The following is a 13,381-nucleotide window of genomic DNA, read 5'->3' on the forward strand; positions in this document are numbered from 1 at the left end:
GGCAACTGCCCCTTTTACAGTCCCACATGCAGGGGCTGGGGCCAAGGCTGGAGGTGTTCCTGGCCCCTCTCCTTTGGGTGCATCTAAGCAGCTGGAGAGAGGCTGGAGTCTGTGCTGCCAGGGCAGGGCTGTAAAGTGCCAGCCTGCACCGTGGGCATGCTGTGGTGCCAGTGTAACAGTGACCTTGCCAGGGGAACAGGAGCGAGCAAAGACATTCTCCCTGCTGCGGGCAAACTCCTGCTTCACCCCAGCATACCCTGTGACCTCTTCCCCTCCCGCCCTGGGCCGCTGCGGGACACTGAACACAAGACACAAGCACACGCTCTCCTCCCAAATGCTGTATTGACTGTGCTGGGATTTCCTAACTACAACCAATGCTGTGCCTGGCCCCAGCTGAGCTTGCTGGCTGGCACAGTGCTGCCAGGGGAGGGGTTGCATGCTGGTCTTGAACCCGGCCTGGCTTTGGTGGGAGAACAGCTCCCCTGGGAAGCGGCTGCAAGCTCACTGTAAAGGGCTAGAGTGTGAGCTGGAAGGCCTCTGTCACATGCTGCTTCACGTCACCGAGGGCCCCGACTGCTGAAGAGATTCCCAAGATGCTCCACTCTTCTCCCGCCACAGCACAGGAGCTGTGGTAGGACTGGAGCTGTACCCGAGCCTTCCCCAGCAGCCCTGCAGATGGGAACAGCACAGAGAGCTCACGCTGTGTGCCTGCTGGGACAAGGGCACCAAGCTGCAACACAGGCCTTGGCTCTGCCCTGCCGTGACTTAGCACCCCACTGAACATTCCTGCGGGGGCAGGACAAGGCTGAGAGCAGCAGTCCCTTGTGGCTATCGGGCTGGCAGCCCCTGAGCCTTCCCTCACAATCAATGGAAAACTCAGCCTGCCCTCTGGCCAGCATGGCCAAGCAGCCCGGGCTGGTGCAGACAGGTCCTCTGGGACACCAGGCCCATTGTCTGTCAAACCTGTTTCAGGAGTAGGGGATGTTTAATGGCAAAGCAACACCTGGCCCCTGCCTTCCCCGTCGCTCCCCCACCCCCTGCTGCAGCCATTGCCTGCCAGAGGCAGGTGGCCTCATTACAGCCGTAGGTTGTCTTCTCACAACCCCTGGCCCTCAGTTCCCATCATGCTCCCCTCCCGTCCCCATTCCCAAACGACTGCCGGGAACTCCCCTGTAATCCCCCCACTGTACCCTTTCCCCTGTATCTTCCCAACCGAGTGCCTTGGATGAGGAGCACAGGGTGGGGTCCAAGAGACTGGGAGCCCATCACTGGTGCAGGTGGATCATGGACCTGTAGCCCCCTACGTTCCTGCTTCTCAGGACTGAGGCTTTGTCTGAGCCAGGACTCCCCGCCGGGGCACACTGCTCCCCCTGGTAACTCCGACAGCTGCCTAAGGCCCTACAGCCTCTTAACTCAGCCCGGCACAATGCTGGCCCCAGAGAGGCAGCAGCAGTCACGGTGGGATCTCACCCCTCCCCTTTTGTGAGGTGGGACATTCAGGGCCTAACTGTAACTCATGGACTGGGGGTGGCACGGGCAGGCTCCTTCCTCACCGATCACTGCAGGCAGTGTGCCGGCGTTGGCAGCTTTGGCTCTGTAGAGCAGCAGGTGGCCAGTGAGAGGAACCGGCTGCTTGAAGTTGGCTCCGTTGAGCTCCTGCAGGACGGGGATGCTGCCTTGGACTGAGCCCACTAGACTGGAGGGGGTCCCCTGTAAGGTGACCTGCAGGAGGCTGTCACCGCTGTACAGTTCCGGCACTGCGTTGCTGTGAGTGGTTGTGACCTGAAGGGGAGAGGGGAGATGACCGCTCAGCAGCCTCATGTCATCGCGGTGGTACTTCCACACCCCCAGGAGGTACAGCTATCCCCAGGGTACAGCAAAGTGACTTGCCCATGGTCTCCCTGGGAATCTGTGGCAGTGCAGGGAATTGAACCCGGGTCTCTGAAGCCCTAGCCCTGGACCATCCTTTCCCTCTCACCCTCTGAAGGGGCTGCAGGCCAGAGAACACCCAGCTGGTGCTAGCCAGGGGCTGGGGCTTGTCAGGGCCCCCTCTAGGGGTCCTACAGGGGGAGACCATCCAGCAGATGCCAGGTGTCCTTGCCTACGTGTAAGGGGGGAGGTGGGAGGGTGCCCTGCTAGTGCAGGGGCAGGGAGTGCCTGCTGGGGGATATGATGAAATAGAGGTGGGCTCTGGTGTTGGCAGACGGGCCAGTGGAGAGTTTGCCCCACACCAGGCAGGCCCAGTGAAGAGACCTAGGGAGGAGACTCCATGTGCACTGACTCCTGGCTGTGTGACTGGGGTCCCAGGCAAGCCGTGTACCTTCAGTCCAGCCTCCTGGACCAGCAGCAGCCCATTCACCAGGTTCACATCCTTCTGTGTTGCTCCTTCTAGCAGGCCGGTAGCCACAGCAGGGCTCAGGTAACTCCCGGCCTTCTGCAAGGGCACTCCTGAGGGTGCAGGGAGCCATGAGGGTTACACAGACATGCTAGCAGAGCCCCAGCCGCAGTAGATCCCCACCCCATGCCAGGCTCCTCTCACTGCTTCCTGCCAGAGGCCACGTTTTAATAGAAGGACTCTGCTGTCCCGCTCCCACTCGTGTGGCCCAGCCCTGCTGATCGCCATCACCTCCCATCCCATCAGCTCCAGCAGCTGCTCCCCTGGAGAAGTGACAGGAGCAGAGTAACAAATGTAAATGAGCAGCCAGCACCATAGGTCCACCCGCGCTCACTGCCTCCCAGCTTGGGAGCCTCTGCTTCAGAGTTTTGGCCAACCTGGTTTCATAACTCCAGAGCAAGTGGGTGTCTGCCATTTCCCCTGGAGACTATTCCCCAGCTTGGCTTCCCCTTTCCTGCTGCTGTTCCTCCACCGCACTGTGTGAAGCCAGGGCAGGCCCAGCCGCCCCCCACCAAACCCCACTCTGCTCCTTCCTAGAGCTGGTGGACACTTGGAATTTCCATTTTGCAGGAAGTTTTGACATTTCTAAATGTATTTGTGTTCCAAATCTGACCGAAAACAAACGTTTTCAACATTTCCCATGAAATGTGAATTTCAAACAGGTTTGGGAAGAGTGTCCGGGGAATTTGAAGTGTTTTGTTTGTGCATTATTTCACAACATGACTTCCAAACCTCTTCCAGTTTTACTGGATGGGGTTTTTGATTGTTACGTTTGTACATCATTTCACGATGGGGCTGGAGCAGTAGTGCATGATGTACAAATATAACGATCAAAAACCCCATCCAGTAACGTTCGAAGAGGTTTTGAAGTTAACAAATAAAATTTGGAAATGTTACAAAATGAAAATTTTTCCCCGTGTGAGAACTTGTTGAAAGTGATATTTTAAAAAAATGTTTAATTTAGACAAAAGTGGAATTTTCCCCCTCAAAACGAGTTGATGAAAAGTTTCCAGCCCGCTCTCCTCTTCTCCCTCAAAGGGGAGACAGAGGGGTGAGCAGCCAGGATATTGCTGGTTTGTCCCTGGCCTGGGCCCTTAGGGGATGTCTACACTGCATTGTAAAACCGACATTTTGCAGTGAGGACGCAGGTCAAGCCAGAAGGTTTGTGTAGTGCAGTATGGCCAGGTGAGACCTGGCTCCAGCAATTGTAAATGCAGGTTTACAGTGCAGGGTGGACTGGATGCTCAAGCATGGACTTGGAAACGCTAAGCCCGGGACCACAATGCAGTGTAGACATACCTTCAGCTGCCACATGCCTTGTCCTGCCCCGCCCAGGGCAGCCCTGGCACTGCACAGCACCCCCTCTCTGCGGCACTGCCGTGTCAGCACAAGGGCAGAGACACAGGGCCAGCATGCTGCCCACCCAGCTCTTGGAGAGCACCACTGCTTGAGAGGAGCAACCCAGCTCTGCCACCCAGCCCTGCGAGCTCACCCAGTGTGGAGACCTGCACGCTTCCCTTCACTGGGCTGGCCAATGTCTGCAGCAGCACACCCAGGGCTTTAGCCAGGGCGATCCAGGGCTTAGTTTGAGGTTCCAAGGCGCTGCTGAGAGCCTGGCCGTTTACCTGTGGGCAGGGGGAGGAAGAGGAAAGGGGGCTGAATACATAGTGGGCTGATGGGAAGGGAGAACGCCACTCGCTAGCTCCTGTAAAGTGCTTTTTACCCAGTGATCTGCCAGCACTTTACAGAGGAGGGCAATAGCATTACCCCCACTGCACAGATGGGGAAACTGAGGCACACAGCAGGGCTGCGACTTGCCCAAGGTCAGCCAGCTGGCAGAGCCAGTAATTGAACCCAGTTCTCCTGAATCCCAGTCCAGTGCTCTAGCAACTAGGCCACACACAATCTGAGTCCTGGAGCAGAGGCAGGACCTGAGGCAGCATGAGATGCTCAGTTAACTGTTGGCAGGGCTATCTGCTTGCTCAGAGCTCTGCTGAGGCAGCGCCCATCCTCGCCCGCAGCCTGCGTCCCTCCCCGTGCCCCCTCACTCACCACGCCAGCCAGCACCTTCCCCTGGGCCAGGTCCACAAACTGAAGGGCGATTTCTTTGCCACAGCGGCTCTGTGCTTCCCGGGTGCTGGCGCCCAGGTGGGGGCAGCTGATCACATTGGGATGGTTCACCAGGGTGCGGTCCTGGGGTGGCTCCTGCAGACACAGCCTGTCCCATTAGCCCGAGCCACCCTCCAGGTGAGTGGCCCTGCCTGAAGGGGCATTGCAGCGAAGCACGGTGGAGACGTGGGCACAGCTCCTGGGCTGCAGGCTGGTTGAGTAGCCTGAGTGGCATTTCAGTCCCAATGGCTGATACCGGTGGGGAGGGTACAGCTGGCGCACAGCATTGGTATAGCACCCAGCATGAGGGGGGGTGTCCCATCCCTATGGCCTGCACAGGGTGGGGGAGACTTCGCTCCCACGCAGAGGACAGAATTAAGGCTGATTTGGGAATGTTACGGAGTTTCCGATGGGCCATTTCTGAGGGCCTGGCAAGGCTGGGCCCCAGCTCCTCCCCAGAGCCGGGTGCAGATGAGCAGGCGGGCTGCCTCTGCATGGTGGGGGCTGACTGCCAGGGGGCAGGGAAGTGAGTGTCACAGCTGGGTAGGGGGAAGCAGAGTCAGCCCAGGCCTTGGGCTCAGGGCTACAACAGCAAGGGTGGCTGCGAGGGCTGGAATGTAATGCTCTCCAAGCAGCTAAACCCTGGTGTCAAACCCAACAGCAGGCACAGGGCCCCGAGCCCTGGCGGAGCGGAGCCCATGGCCAGTGAACGAGCCAGGGTATGGGGCCAGGGCTCTGCACCCACTACCCCCAAGGAGCTACAAGACCATTACATGGACCAGGAGTGACCCACCCTGGGCAGCAGAGTGGGGATGAACAAGGGGCAGGCTCCTCTGCACCTCCCAGGCCTGGCCCAAGGTCCTGCAGCTGGGACGGACCCTCTGCTTCTGTGCCCACCCCCCTCCTAGGGCAGCAGGCCTTGGCTTGGGGCCAGGGCCCCCATCTGCTGTGGCAGTTCCATGGGGGAATGTGCTCTGGGTCCCGCCTCCGCCCAAGGCCCCATATACCTACCTCGGTGAAGACGTCGAGGCCGGCTCCCCCACACTGGCCAGACTGCAGCGCCCGGAGCAGCGCCCCCTCATCCACAATGCCCCCTCGAGCACAGTTCACCACCTGCACCCCCCGCCGGCACTTGGCAAAGGTGCTGTCGTTCAGTAACCCTGGGGAGAGATAGTGGGGGGTAGAGTCTGACAACAAGCTAGCTGGCTCTCCTCCCAGCGTGGGCTGCCCTGGACCCACCCACACCCCCCAGGGAATCCCAGTTAACTGCGTGCAGCTGGTCCTGGCTGGCAGCAGAGCACACACCTACTGGCCTGAGCCCTGGGAGGGACACACCCCAGTCCAGGCCAGAGGGAGTGCTCTAGGGGAGTGTCCCTTAGAGTCCTCTCTTCTGCGATCCCATCCTCCGCCTCAGCATCCCCCTGCCTCCATCTCCCTTCACTGCTGGGGCGTTCTCCTTGGAGGGCCTAGCTGTGAGCCCGCAGTCAGCATGACAGGACCCCCCTTCACCCTGGCTGGGCTCCGCTATTGGCAGAAGGAGGATGGGAGCTTGTGCACTGGGCTACCATGGTTCTGCCAACCTGCCACCCTCCTGACTGCTGCCCCTGCCATTCCAGCCCTGCCCCTCGGCATGGCTCTGCCAATGCGCCAGCCCCCTTACTGCTGCCCCCCATCCCTCTGGCACAGCTCTGCCAGCCCGCCGCTCCCATGACCACTGTTATCCAGATCTCCTGCTATGGGGACCTCATCTTGTCCTGCATGGGGTTGTATCTGACTCTCCCCCTAGGCCTGTTTTCCCCTCCAGCCCCCAAGCCCTGTTAATCCCACGGCCTTCAGAGGGGAGAGGCAGAGGCTGGCGTGGCTGCTCTGGGCCCTGCTCCCCTACCTGTGGTGGAGGGCAGGAGCGGCGTGTGTACCGTGATGAAGTCGCACAGGGGCCAGATCTGCTCCAAGGGTAGCTGCTGCACACCGAAGGCAGCCGAGTCCTCGGGTGTGATGATGGGATCGTACCCTATGGTCTAAGCACAGCCACAGCCACTCGCACAGCCCAAGCTGACCTCCTCAGCTTTGGGTGACAGGCCCCCCAAGCCCTGGGGGAGGGGACCTTGGGCAGTAGGGGGCCCGTCCTGAGGGCTGCCCCGTCTTTTCCGAGGTGCAGCAGGGAAAAAGCCCAGTGGGCAAAAGGCCGGGGGGAGGGGGCTCGGTAGGGCCCCCGCTGGGGGTGGAAGGGGGAAGAGCTACCAAAGCACAGGGGGCAAGGGGCAGCCCCGACCCAGCACTCCTTACTGAGCAGACCCAGAGCCCTGTCCCGGCTGGCTGGGCTCTAGTCCAACTTGGGCCACGGCTGCATCCTGGCTGGAGGCTGCCTTTGCTGCCTGAAGCGGCGCCCGCCCCACGTAGTAACTAATGTCTCTTTGCTCTCGCCAGAGAATCCACACAGCACCCAGGCACAGGGAGCGTCCCCCACAGCGTCAGCACCGTGCTCCCAGCCTTCCCATCGCACACTGCTGGCTAACAGGGCAAGTCTCTGCCTTCCCAGGCGCCCACGGATGCGCTGTGGCGTAGGAGTGCAAGGGGCAGAGTTAAGGGGAGCTTCCCCCATTGCCTTTCCTGGCTGGGCACTGCTCCATAGTCACATCAGTCTGAGGCACAAGAGATGCCCATGTCCCCAGAGAGGCTCTGGGCAGGTACAGACAGAGCAGCCCCCTCCTTAGCGCCCCCCAGCGGCTGCAGCTGCACGGAGAAGCAGATTAACCCTTTCTCCTCCATTGCCCTGGCTGGAGGGAGAATTAATCCCCTCCTCCCCCCACTCCCTGTGTGTACTGCGGGAGGAGCATGGGGCACATTAACCCTCACTCTCCCCCTCCCTGGGCACGACCTGCCTTGCGCCTCACGAACCCAACCGAGCCTCTGGGCAGGTTAACCCTTTCCCTTCCCTGCTCCCTCCCTTACCTTCATCCCGAAGGCCTGCATCCTGGTGGCCACTTCTCTCCCGATGCGGCCCAGGCCCAGGATGCCCAGGGTTTTCCCGTAAAGCTCCATTCCCATGAACTAGAGCAAAGAACGCAGACAGGGCTGTGACTAGAGGCTCCAGGGCAACCCACCTCCCCCAGCACTGCCACGGAGATGGCACCGGACTCTTACCTTCTTACGGTCCCACTTCCCCTCCTTCATCGAGGCAGCTGCTTGGGGGATTTGCCTGAAACACCAACAGCCTCATGGTCAGCAGAGCCTGCAGCCCCTGGCTGAGCCACCCGGGGCAATCCACACTCCATGAGGGCTTCCAGCACCCCAGGGGGCCCTGGGGCCTGGTAGGGGGAGCTTCTTGTGTCTGTGCCCCCGGCATGGGGCATGCCCACTGTGGGGTTAGTGCCCTGCAGAGCATATGAGCCCCAGGGGGAGGTGTGTGGGGGGGAAGAGAGGTGCTTTGTGGGTGTCGACACACCCCAGTGTCCATGCTCTGCAGGGCTACAGGGCGGTGGCTTTGTTCCTTTCCACCCTTCCCCAGCTGGTGTGTGGGGGTCGCGGGCTGTGGAAGGACCTGGCACATGGGTGGGTAGTTTGGAGTTGGGGGCCAGTGGCAGTGATTGTGAGCAGGGGACAGCCAGGTGCCAGGGCTCTAGGTAGGGGCTGAATCAATGGTAGGGACTAGGGGGTGCCCTGGGGGCTCTGTGCGGGAGGGGTAAGAGCAGTGATGGGGGGGTGGATGTCCTGGGGGCTCTTGGCGGGGGAAGATAGGTGCAGCGAAGGGGTGGGTGGGTGCAATGATGAGGAGCAGGTAATGGTGGCTGCATGCCAGCGTGACCGAAGTGGGCAGTGCAAAGGGACTCGAAGCTGCCTTTCAGTGGTGGGGAGGAGCATGCCAGTGGGACACAGGCAGGGTCCCGTGGCTCCCTGCTGGGTGTGGAGCTCAGAGCCACATGGCTGGGGATGGGGAGCCAGTGACTTCTGGATGTCTGGTGCTCTCTGCAGGGTGGCTGGCAGTGCCAGGGAGTGGGTGGGAGCCAAGTACCCAGGGCCCTGTGCTGGGGGCAGTGGGTTCGGAGGCTCCGTGCTGGCAGGGGTGATGGGGAGACAGGGCTTATGGATCAGTGGAGGAGATGGGGAGTCGGTGCTCTGGCTTTGTGCCTGGGGCAGGTCAGAGGGGACGTCCCAGGGCTCCGAGGCAGGGGTGGGGTGGGAGCTGGATGCTGAGGGCAGGGGCCATGGGGAAGAGGCACATGCTGGGGCCGAGCACAGATGAGCCGAGCACAGTGCACTGTGTGCGGGACTTGGGCTGTGTGCTATTCCTGAGATCCCCAAGCAGTGACAGGGGGTGACGGTTGCCCCCGGGGGCAGACGTGCTCACCTAGCCAGGCTCAGGATCATCCCGCAGGTGAGCTCCGCTGCACTCAGGCTGTTCCCGGTGGGCGTGCTGAGGGCAGAGCAGAGCACACTGGGGTTAGCACAGACATTGGGGACAGGGGAGCCCTGGTGGGCCCCATGGGGCAGGCCTGGGAGTGCTCCTTGCAGTCACTTTCCCAGGGCTTGCGGACACTCAGCCTGAATGAGACTTGCCAACATTCCTAGCCATGATGGCTCTGAACTGGCAGCACTGACTATACTGTCACCCCAAGGCAGGGGCCCCCGGGCACACAACTCAGTGCTTCGCTGGCTCCGTCTGCCGCTGTCACGTCAGCCTGCAACATCTAGTCTCTTCCAGCCGTGCTGCCCCCCACTTTCTCCCTCCTGCTGAACAGCTGGGTTGGGTCAATTCTAACCCCTGCCATCCCCATGGTAGCTGTGTTTCCCCAGCTGCATCTCGTTCTGTTCCCATGCCCCATTGCATAGGCTCTGCAGCTGGGATCGGTTCTTGGGGGCTTCCCACAGCCTACTCACATTGGGGGATCTGCCCTGGGGGACACTGCCCCCTCCCCCAAGCGGCCCATCAGAGCAAGGGGGGGCTGGAGCATGAGTGAATAACCAATCTGTCAGTCTGGTGGCCAACATGAAAAACCCAGAAGAACAAAACATTTTGTTTGACTCAAAAATGAATTCGTCATTTAATATTCAAGGGTTTTTTTAACTTTTGCTTTTTAACCAAGTTCAGCTGGATTTCAGAAGTTCTTTCAAAACAGAAAGTCAAAAGGCTCCATTGCAAAAGTCAAAACAAAACGTTTTCAAAGTTTCACTCCATTTTTGGCTGAATCAATTTGCTGAATTTGGCCCCAAACTGCATTTTCAGCAGAAAACTAAGTATAAAAAAAAAGGTACGTGGCCCTAGGCAGACCACCCAGGAGCGCCCTCAGAGCCAGCTGTGCTGCTAAACCTTTGGGACCTGACCCAGAGCCCTGTGCCCCCCACGAGACATGCTCAGAGAGAATGGGAATGGAACCGTGCCCCTTTCAACTCCTGTCTAGTCCCTGGAGCCTTTTCTAAGTAATGGCGTGGCAGCAGGGGTACCACATGCCCACACATCTGCAGGTATGCACCCTGGATCTGCTCAGATGCTGCCCCCCTCCCATGCACACAAGCGCTGACCTCGGACACACGTGTCCAGAAACTGGACACACGTTGCCAAGGCCAGCACAGCCATTGTGCGGGAAGAAGCAGCTCTGTCCTGGAGTCAGACTGCTCTTACTTCATCACCAGGATGCCCTTCCTCGTAGCTGCCTCCACATCCACGTTGTCGACACCGGTGCCGGCCCGACCAATCACCCGCAGCTTCTCAGCGGCCTGGATGATGTCTGCAGTCACTTTGGTCGCCGAGCGGACGATGAGTCCATCGCAGTCCTGAAGGGGTGAGTGCCGGAGCGGATGGGAAGAGGAGGCCAGAGCCCTCCCCCCGCTTCCATAAACCACTGCTCCCCCCACCCCCTGGTGTGCGTCTTAAGGCCAGAAGGGCCCCTAGCCAGCCTGACCCCAGTATAGCAGGCCCCCAGGAGCCACCCCCAGGCGTTCCAGCCCAGAGCCTGGGGTTTAGACAGAGACGCCCCAAGCCGGGTGCAAAGTGTCAGAGACTCTACCCCGTCCCTGGGTGAGGTTCCAGCACTGGTTCCAGTCTGACTCTGCCCCCTCCCCCAGGGTTTTGCTGCCCCAGGGGCAGAGACCCACACGTCCCAACACGGGGGAGCCTTGGCTGTCCTGCCTGCAGGAGCCCCGGTTCCTCCTGCCCCGGGTCACACCAAAGCCTCTGCTCTGCCCCCAGCTGGGGCCCTGCCTCTCTCCTGGAGCCCCTCTCCCCGCCCATGCCCGCTGAGCGTGCCTAGCCCCCACCCCGGGCACGGGAGCTGGGGGGCCCACTGGCTCTGGGGGGTTCTGGCTGGGGCGGTGCGGGGGGGAGCAGGGCTCCCCAGCAGAGGCTGGACCCGACCCCGCACGTGCAGCCCTTGGCTGGACGGTCGCCTCAGCTCCTGCCCGCGGCACCTCCCGGCCCAGGCCCCGAGTCCCCGCGCCGCGCAAAACCCACGGCTGTTGCATCAGGCGCGGGGCGGGGAGCGCGGCCCGGAGCCCGAGCCAGCCAGGACTCGGGGGGCCCTGTGCCGGGCACGGGCCAGCTGGCACCCGGGAGCAGCCCGCGTCCTCTGCCCAGCCTGCACCCCACCGAGCAAGGCAGCGCCCCGGCAGCCCCCACCTGGATCTCCGCCAGCAGCTGCTCCCGGCTGAGGTTGGGCTTGTCCAGCGCCTGGATGCCGCCGGCCTGCAGCAGCTGCTTGCAGCAGGGGTCCAGGCTGTCGCTCAGCAGCACCTTGCTCAGCGTGGCGAAGGCCATGGCGAGCGCAACGGCTGCGGCCAGCCAGGGACGGGCGGCGGCACGCCTGGCAACCCGAGAGCTGCGCCTTCAGCTCCACAGCTCTCCCTAAACCCGGCTAGCCCCGCCCCGGTCTGTCACTCCCCGGCTCCGCAGCACCCCCGCCCCTGCCTCCCCCAGCCCAGCAAGCGGGACAGCGCTGCCCTGCCAGCCGCGGGCACATCGTCCCGCCCCGGGCCCGGGAGCAGGCGTTCGGGACCTGTAAGAGCGCACAGGAGCCCGCTGCCTGCCCTGCACCTGGGCTGGGGCTGCCCTGCACAGCAGGACCCAGACTCTGCCTCCTTACAACGGGGAGGGGCCCTTCCCCTGGAGATGGTCTGTGCCCTGGGGAGGAAGGGAGACCCGGGCAGCAGCTCAGCTCCCCCAGGCCTCAGTTGGTCTGTCTGCAAAGTGGGGTTAATAAGGTCTCCCTCCCTGGCAGGGGCCTACACATCCCGTGTCTGCAGAGAGAGCCTCCCATGGAAGGGCTGTGAGATCAGTGCTATGGTAGGAGTGTTATTACTCTCAGTCTCACTGCAGGCCTCTGGGACTTGGTTCCTCTTGCTGAAAACCAGCCCCCGGAGGCCAGTCGGGATTCAGGTCCTGGCAGGATTTGGGCTTATGCAAAGCTCATTGGGGTGGGTGTGTAGCTTCACACTAGCGAAACCCTCCCCCTTTCAAGTGCAGCACACCCATCGCTTGCCTGTTCTTGCAAAGTGAGTTGGAAAACCGCTCAGGAGAGGGGCAAGCATCTGACAGTTGGCAACCAGGGCCAGATTCTGTCCTCAGTGATGCTGGGGTAAATCTGGAGTCACTCCACTGAGGTCACCAGTGTCCCTCCAGCGGTACGTGGGTGTAACTGAGATCAGGATCCCTCTAGATTAGGAACTCGTATTCCTCCCAATCACTTTTGCTGTGATTTGAGGCAAAGCATGCTGTTAGGAATTTCTATTTTGTGGCTGGACGGCCTTCTCTGCCTCTCGTCTTAAAAATTGAAGGGCCAGAGTAGATTGTCCAAAGCTCCATTTTCTCCTCCATGCCATAGAAGAGTCGTCATTCTTGGCTCCTCGTGCTTGTGACAAGGTCGAATGCTGTGAACAAAAGGAACGGCAAGAAGGAATCCCCAGTAAAGGTGATTTGTCCATCATCTCTGCCATTGCCAAGGAAACTCTTGTCCGGGATGGGTGAGTTGCACAAAGAAAACACGCTGCCTTCCAGATAAGGATCCACATGATTCGTCCCTCCCATCATTGGCCACCACTGACCCATTTGTAAAATCAAGGCCAGTTCTAATATCTCCCATCACAAGCTTCCAATTGGGCAGGGCATGCACAGTCCAATCTCCCCAGTTAGACATCCACATGACCTGCCAGTCATGCCCACCGGCCACTCAGGAAAAAACAAAGCCCCCTTTGATATCTACAGGTCATGAGCTTCCCTATGGCCCATGCGGGGCTAGCCAGGAGGAAAGAGGGTTTTCAACAGACTGTTACCCAGGAGCTCAGACTAGTTGATCACAATGGTCCCTTCTGGCCTTGGAATCTATGAACAGACAAGAACATTATTCATTAGGATTCAAATGTCTGTTTCTTTAACCAGACTGCAGCCAGTTACATGGTATATTTACATGTCGGGTCCAGTCCTGCACCAGTGGAAACCAGTGGTAAAACACCCAGGCTCAGATCCTCAAAAGCATTGGAGTGTGTAATTCCCAGGAGGATCTGGGCCCTACTGACTTCAGTGGGAGCAGATCCGGATGCCCAGGCCCTGATCCTGCAAGCACTGAGTGGGTCCCATTTGAAGTCAGTGGGCACAGTCCTGTTCCAGTTGGATTGCTCACCTGTGTAAAGTTACTCACATGCATAAGGCATTTGAAGGATCAGAGCCTGTGGCTGGTTCACTGGGAAGTGACGCTTTGGGAGTGGGGCAGGGGGGAGCATCTGTAGGTCATTGATGGCTTTTAAAGTGAGCTCAAATCTGCCTGCTGAATGGCTGCAATGTGGCTTTTTTACCCAATACAACTTCTAACAATCAGATCTGGATCCTAATAGTAAAACCTTCACTGTGTGTCTTTTTTTTAATGTATATTAATTGGAACATATTTAGAT

General features: G+C 60.0%; 1 protein-coding gene across 1 annotated transcript; it reads right to left on the reverse strand.

Moving 5' to 3' along the window:
• Positions 1–325: 325 nt before the first annotated feature.
• PHGDH (phosphoglycerate dehydrogenase) lies at positions 326–11,373 on the reverse strand. Its single transcript, XM_074960866.1, has 12 exons — positions 11,118–11,373; positions 10,125–10,276; positions 8,853–8,918; positions 7,649–7,703; positions 7,457–7,555; positions 6,390–6,522; positions 5,516–5,664; positions 4,448–4,600; positions 3,888–4,020; positions 2,321–2,448; positions 1,554–1,782; positions 326–669 (listed from the first exon to the last, which is right to left on the reverse strand). Exons 1-12 carry the CDS (start codon positions 11,253–11,255, stop codon positions 515–517), a joined length of 1,590 nt encoding a protein of 529 aa, XP_074816967.1. The 5' UTR covers positions 11,256–11,373; the 3' UTR covers positions 326–514.
• Positions 11,374–13,381: the final 2,008 nt, after the last annotated feature.

Source organism: Natator depressus, chromosome 8 (genome assembly GCF_965152275.1).
Source record: "Natator depressus isolate rNatDep1 chromosome 8, rNatDep2.hap1, whole genome shotgun sequence".
Lineage (NCBI taxonomy): Eukaryota > Metazoa > Chordata > Testudines > Cheloniidae > Natator > Natator depressus.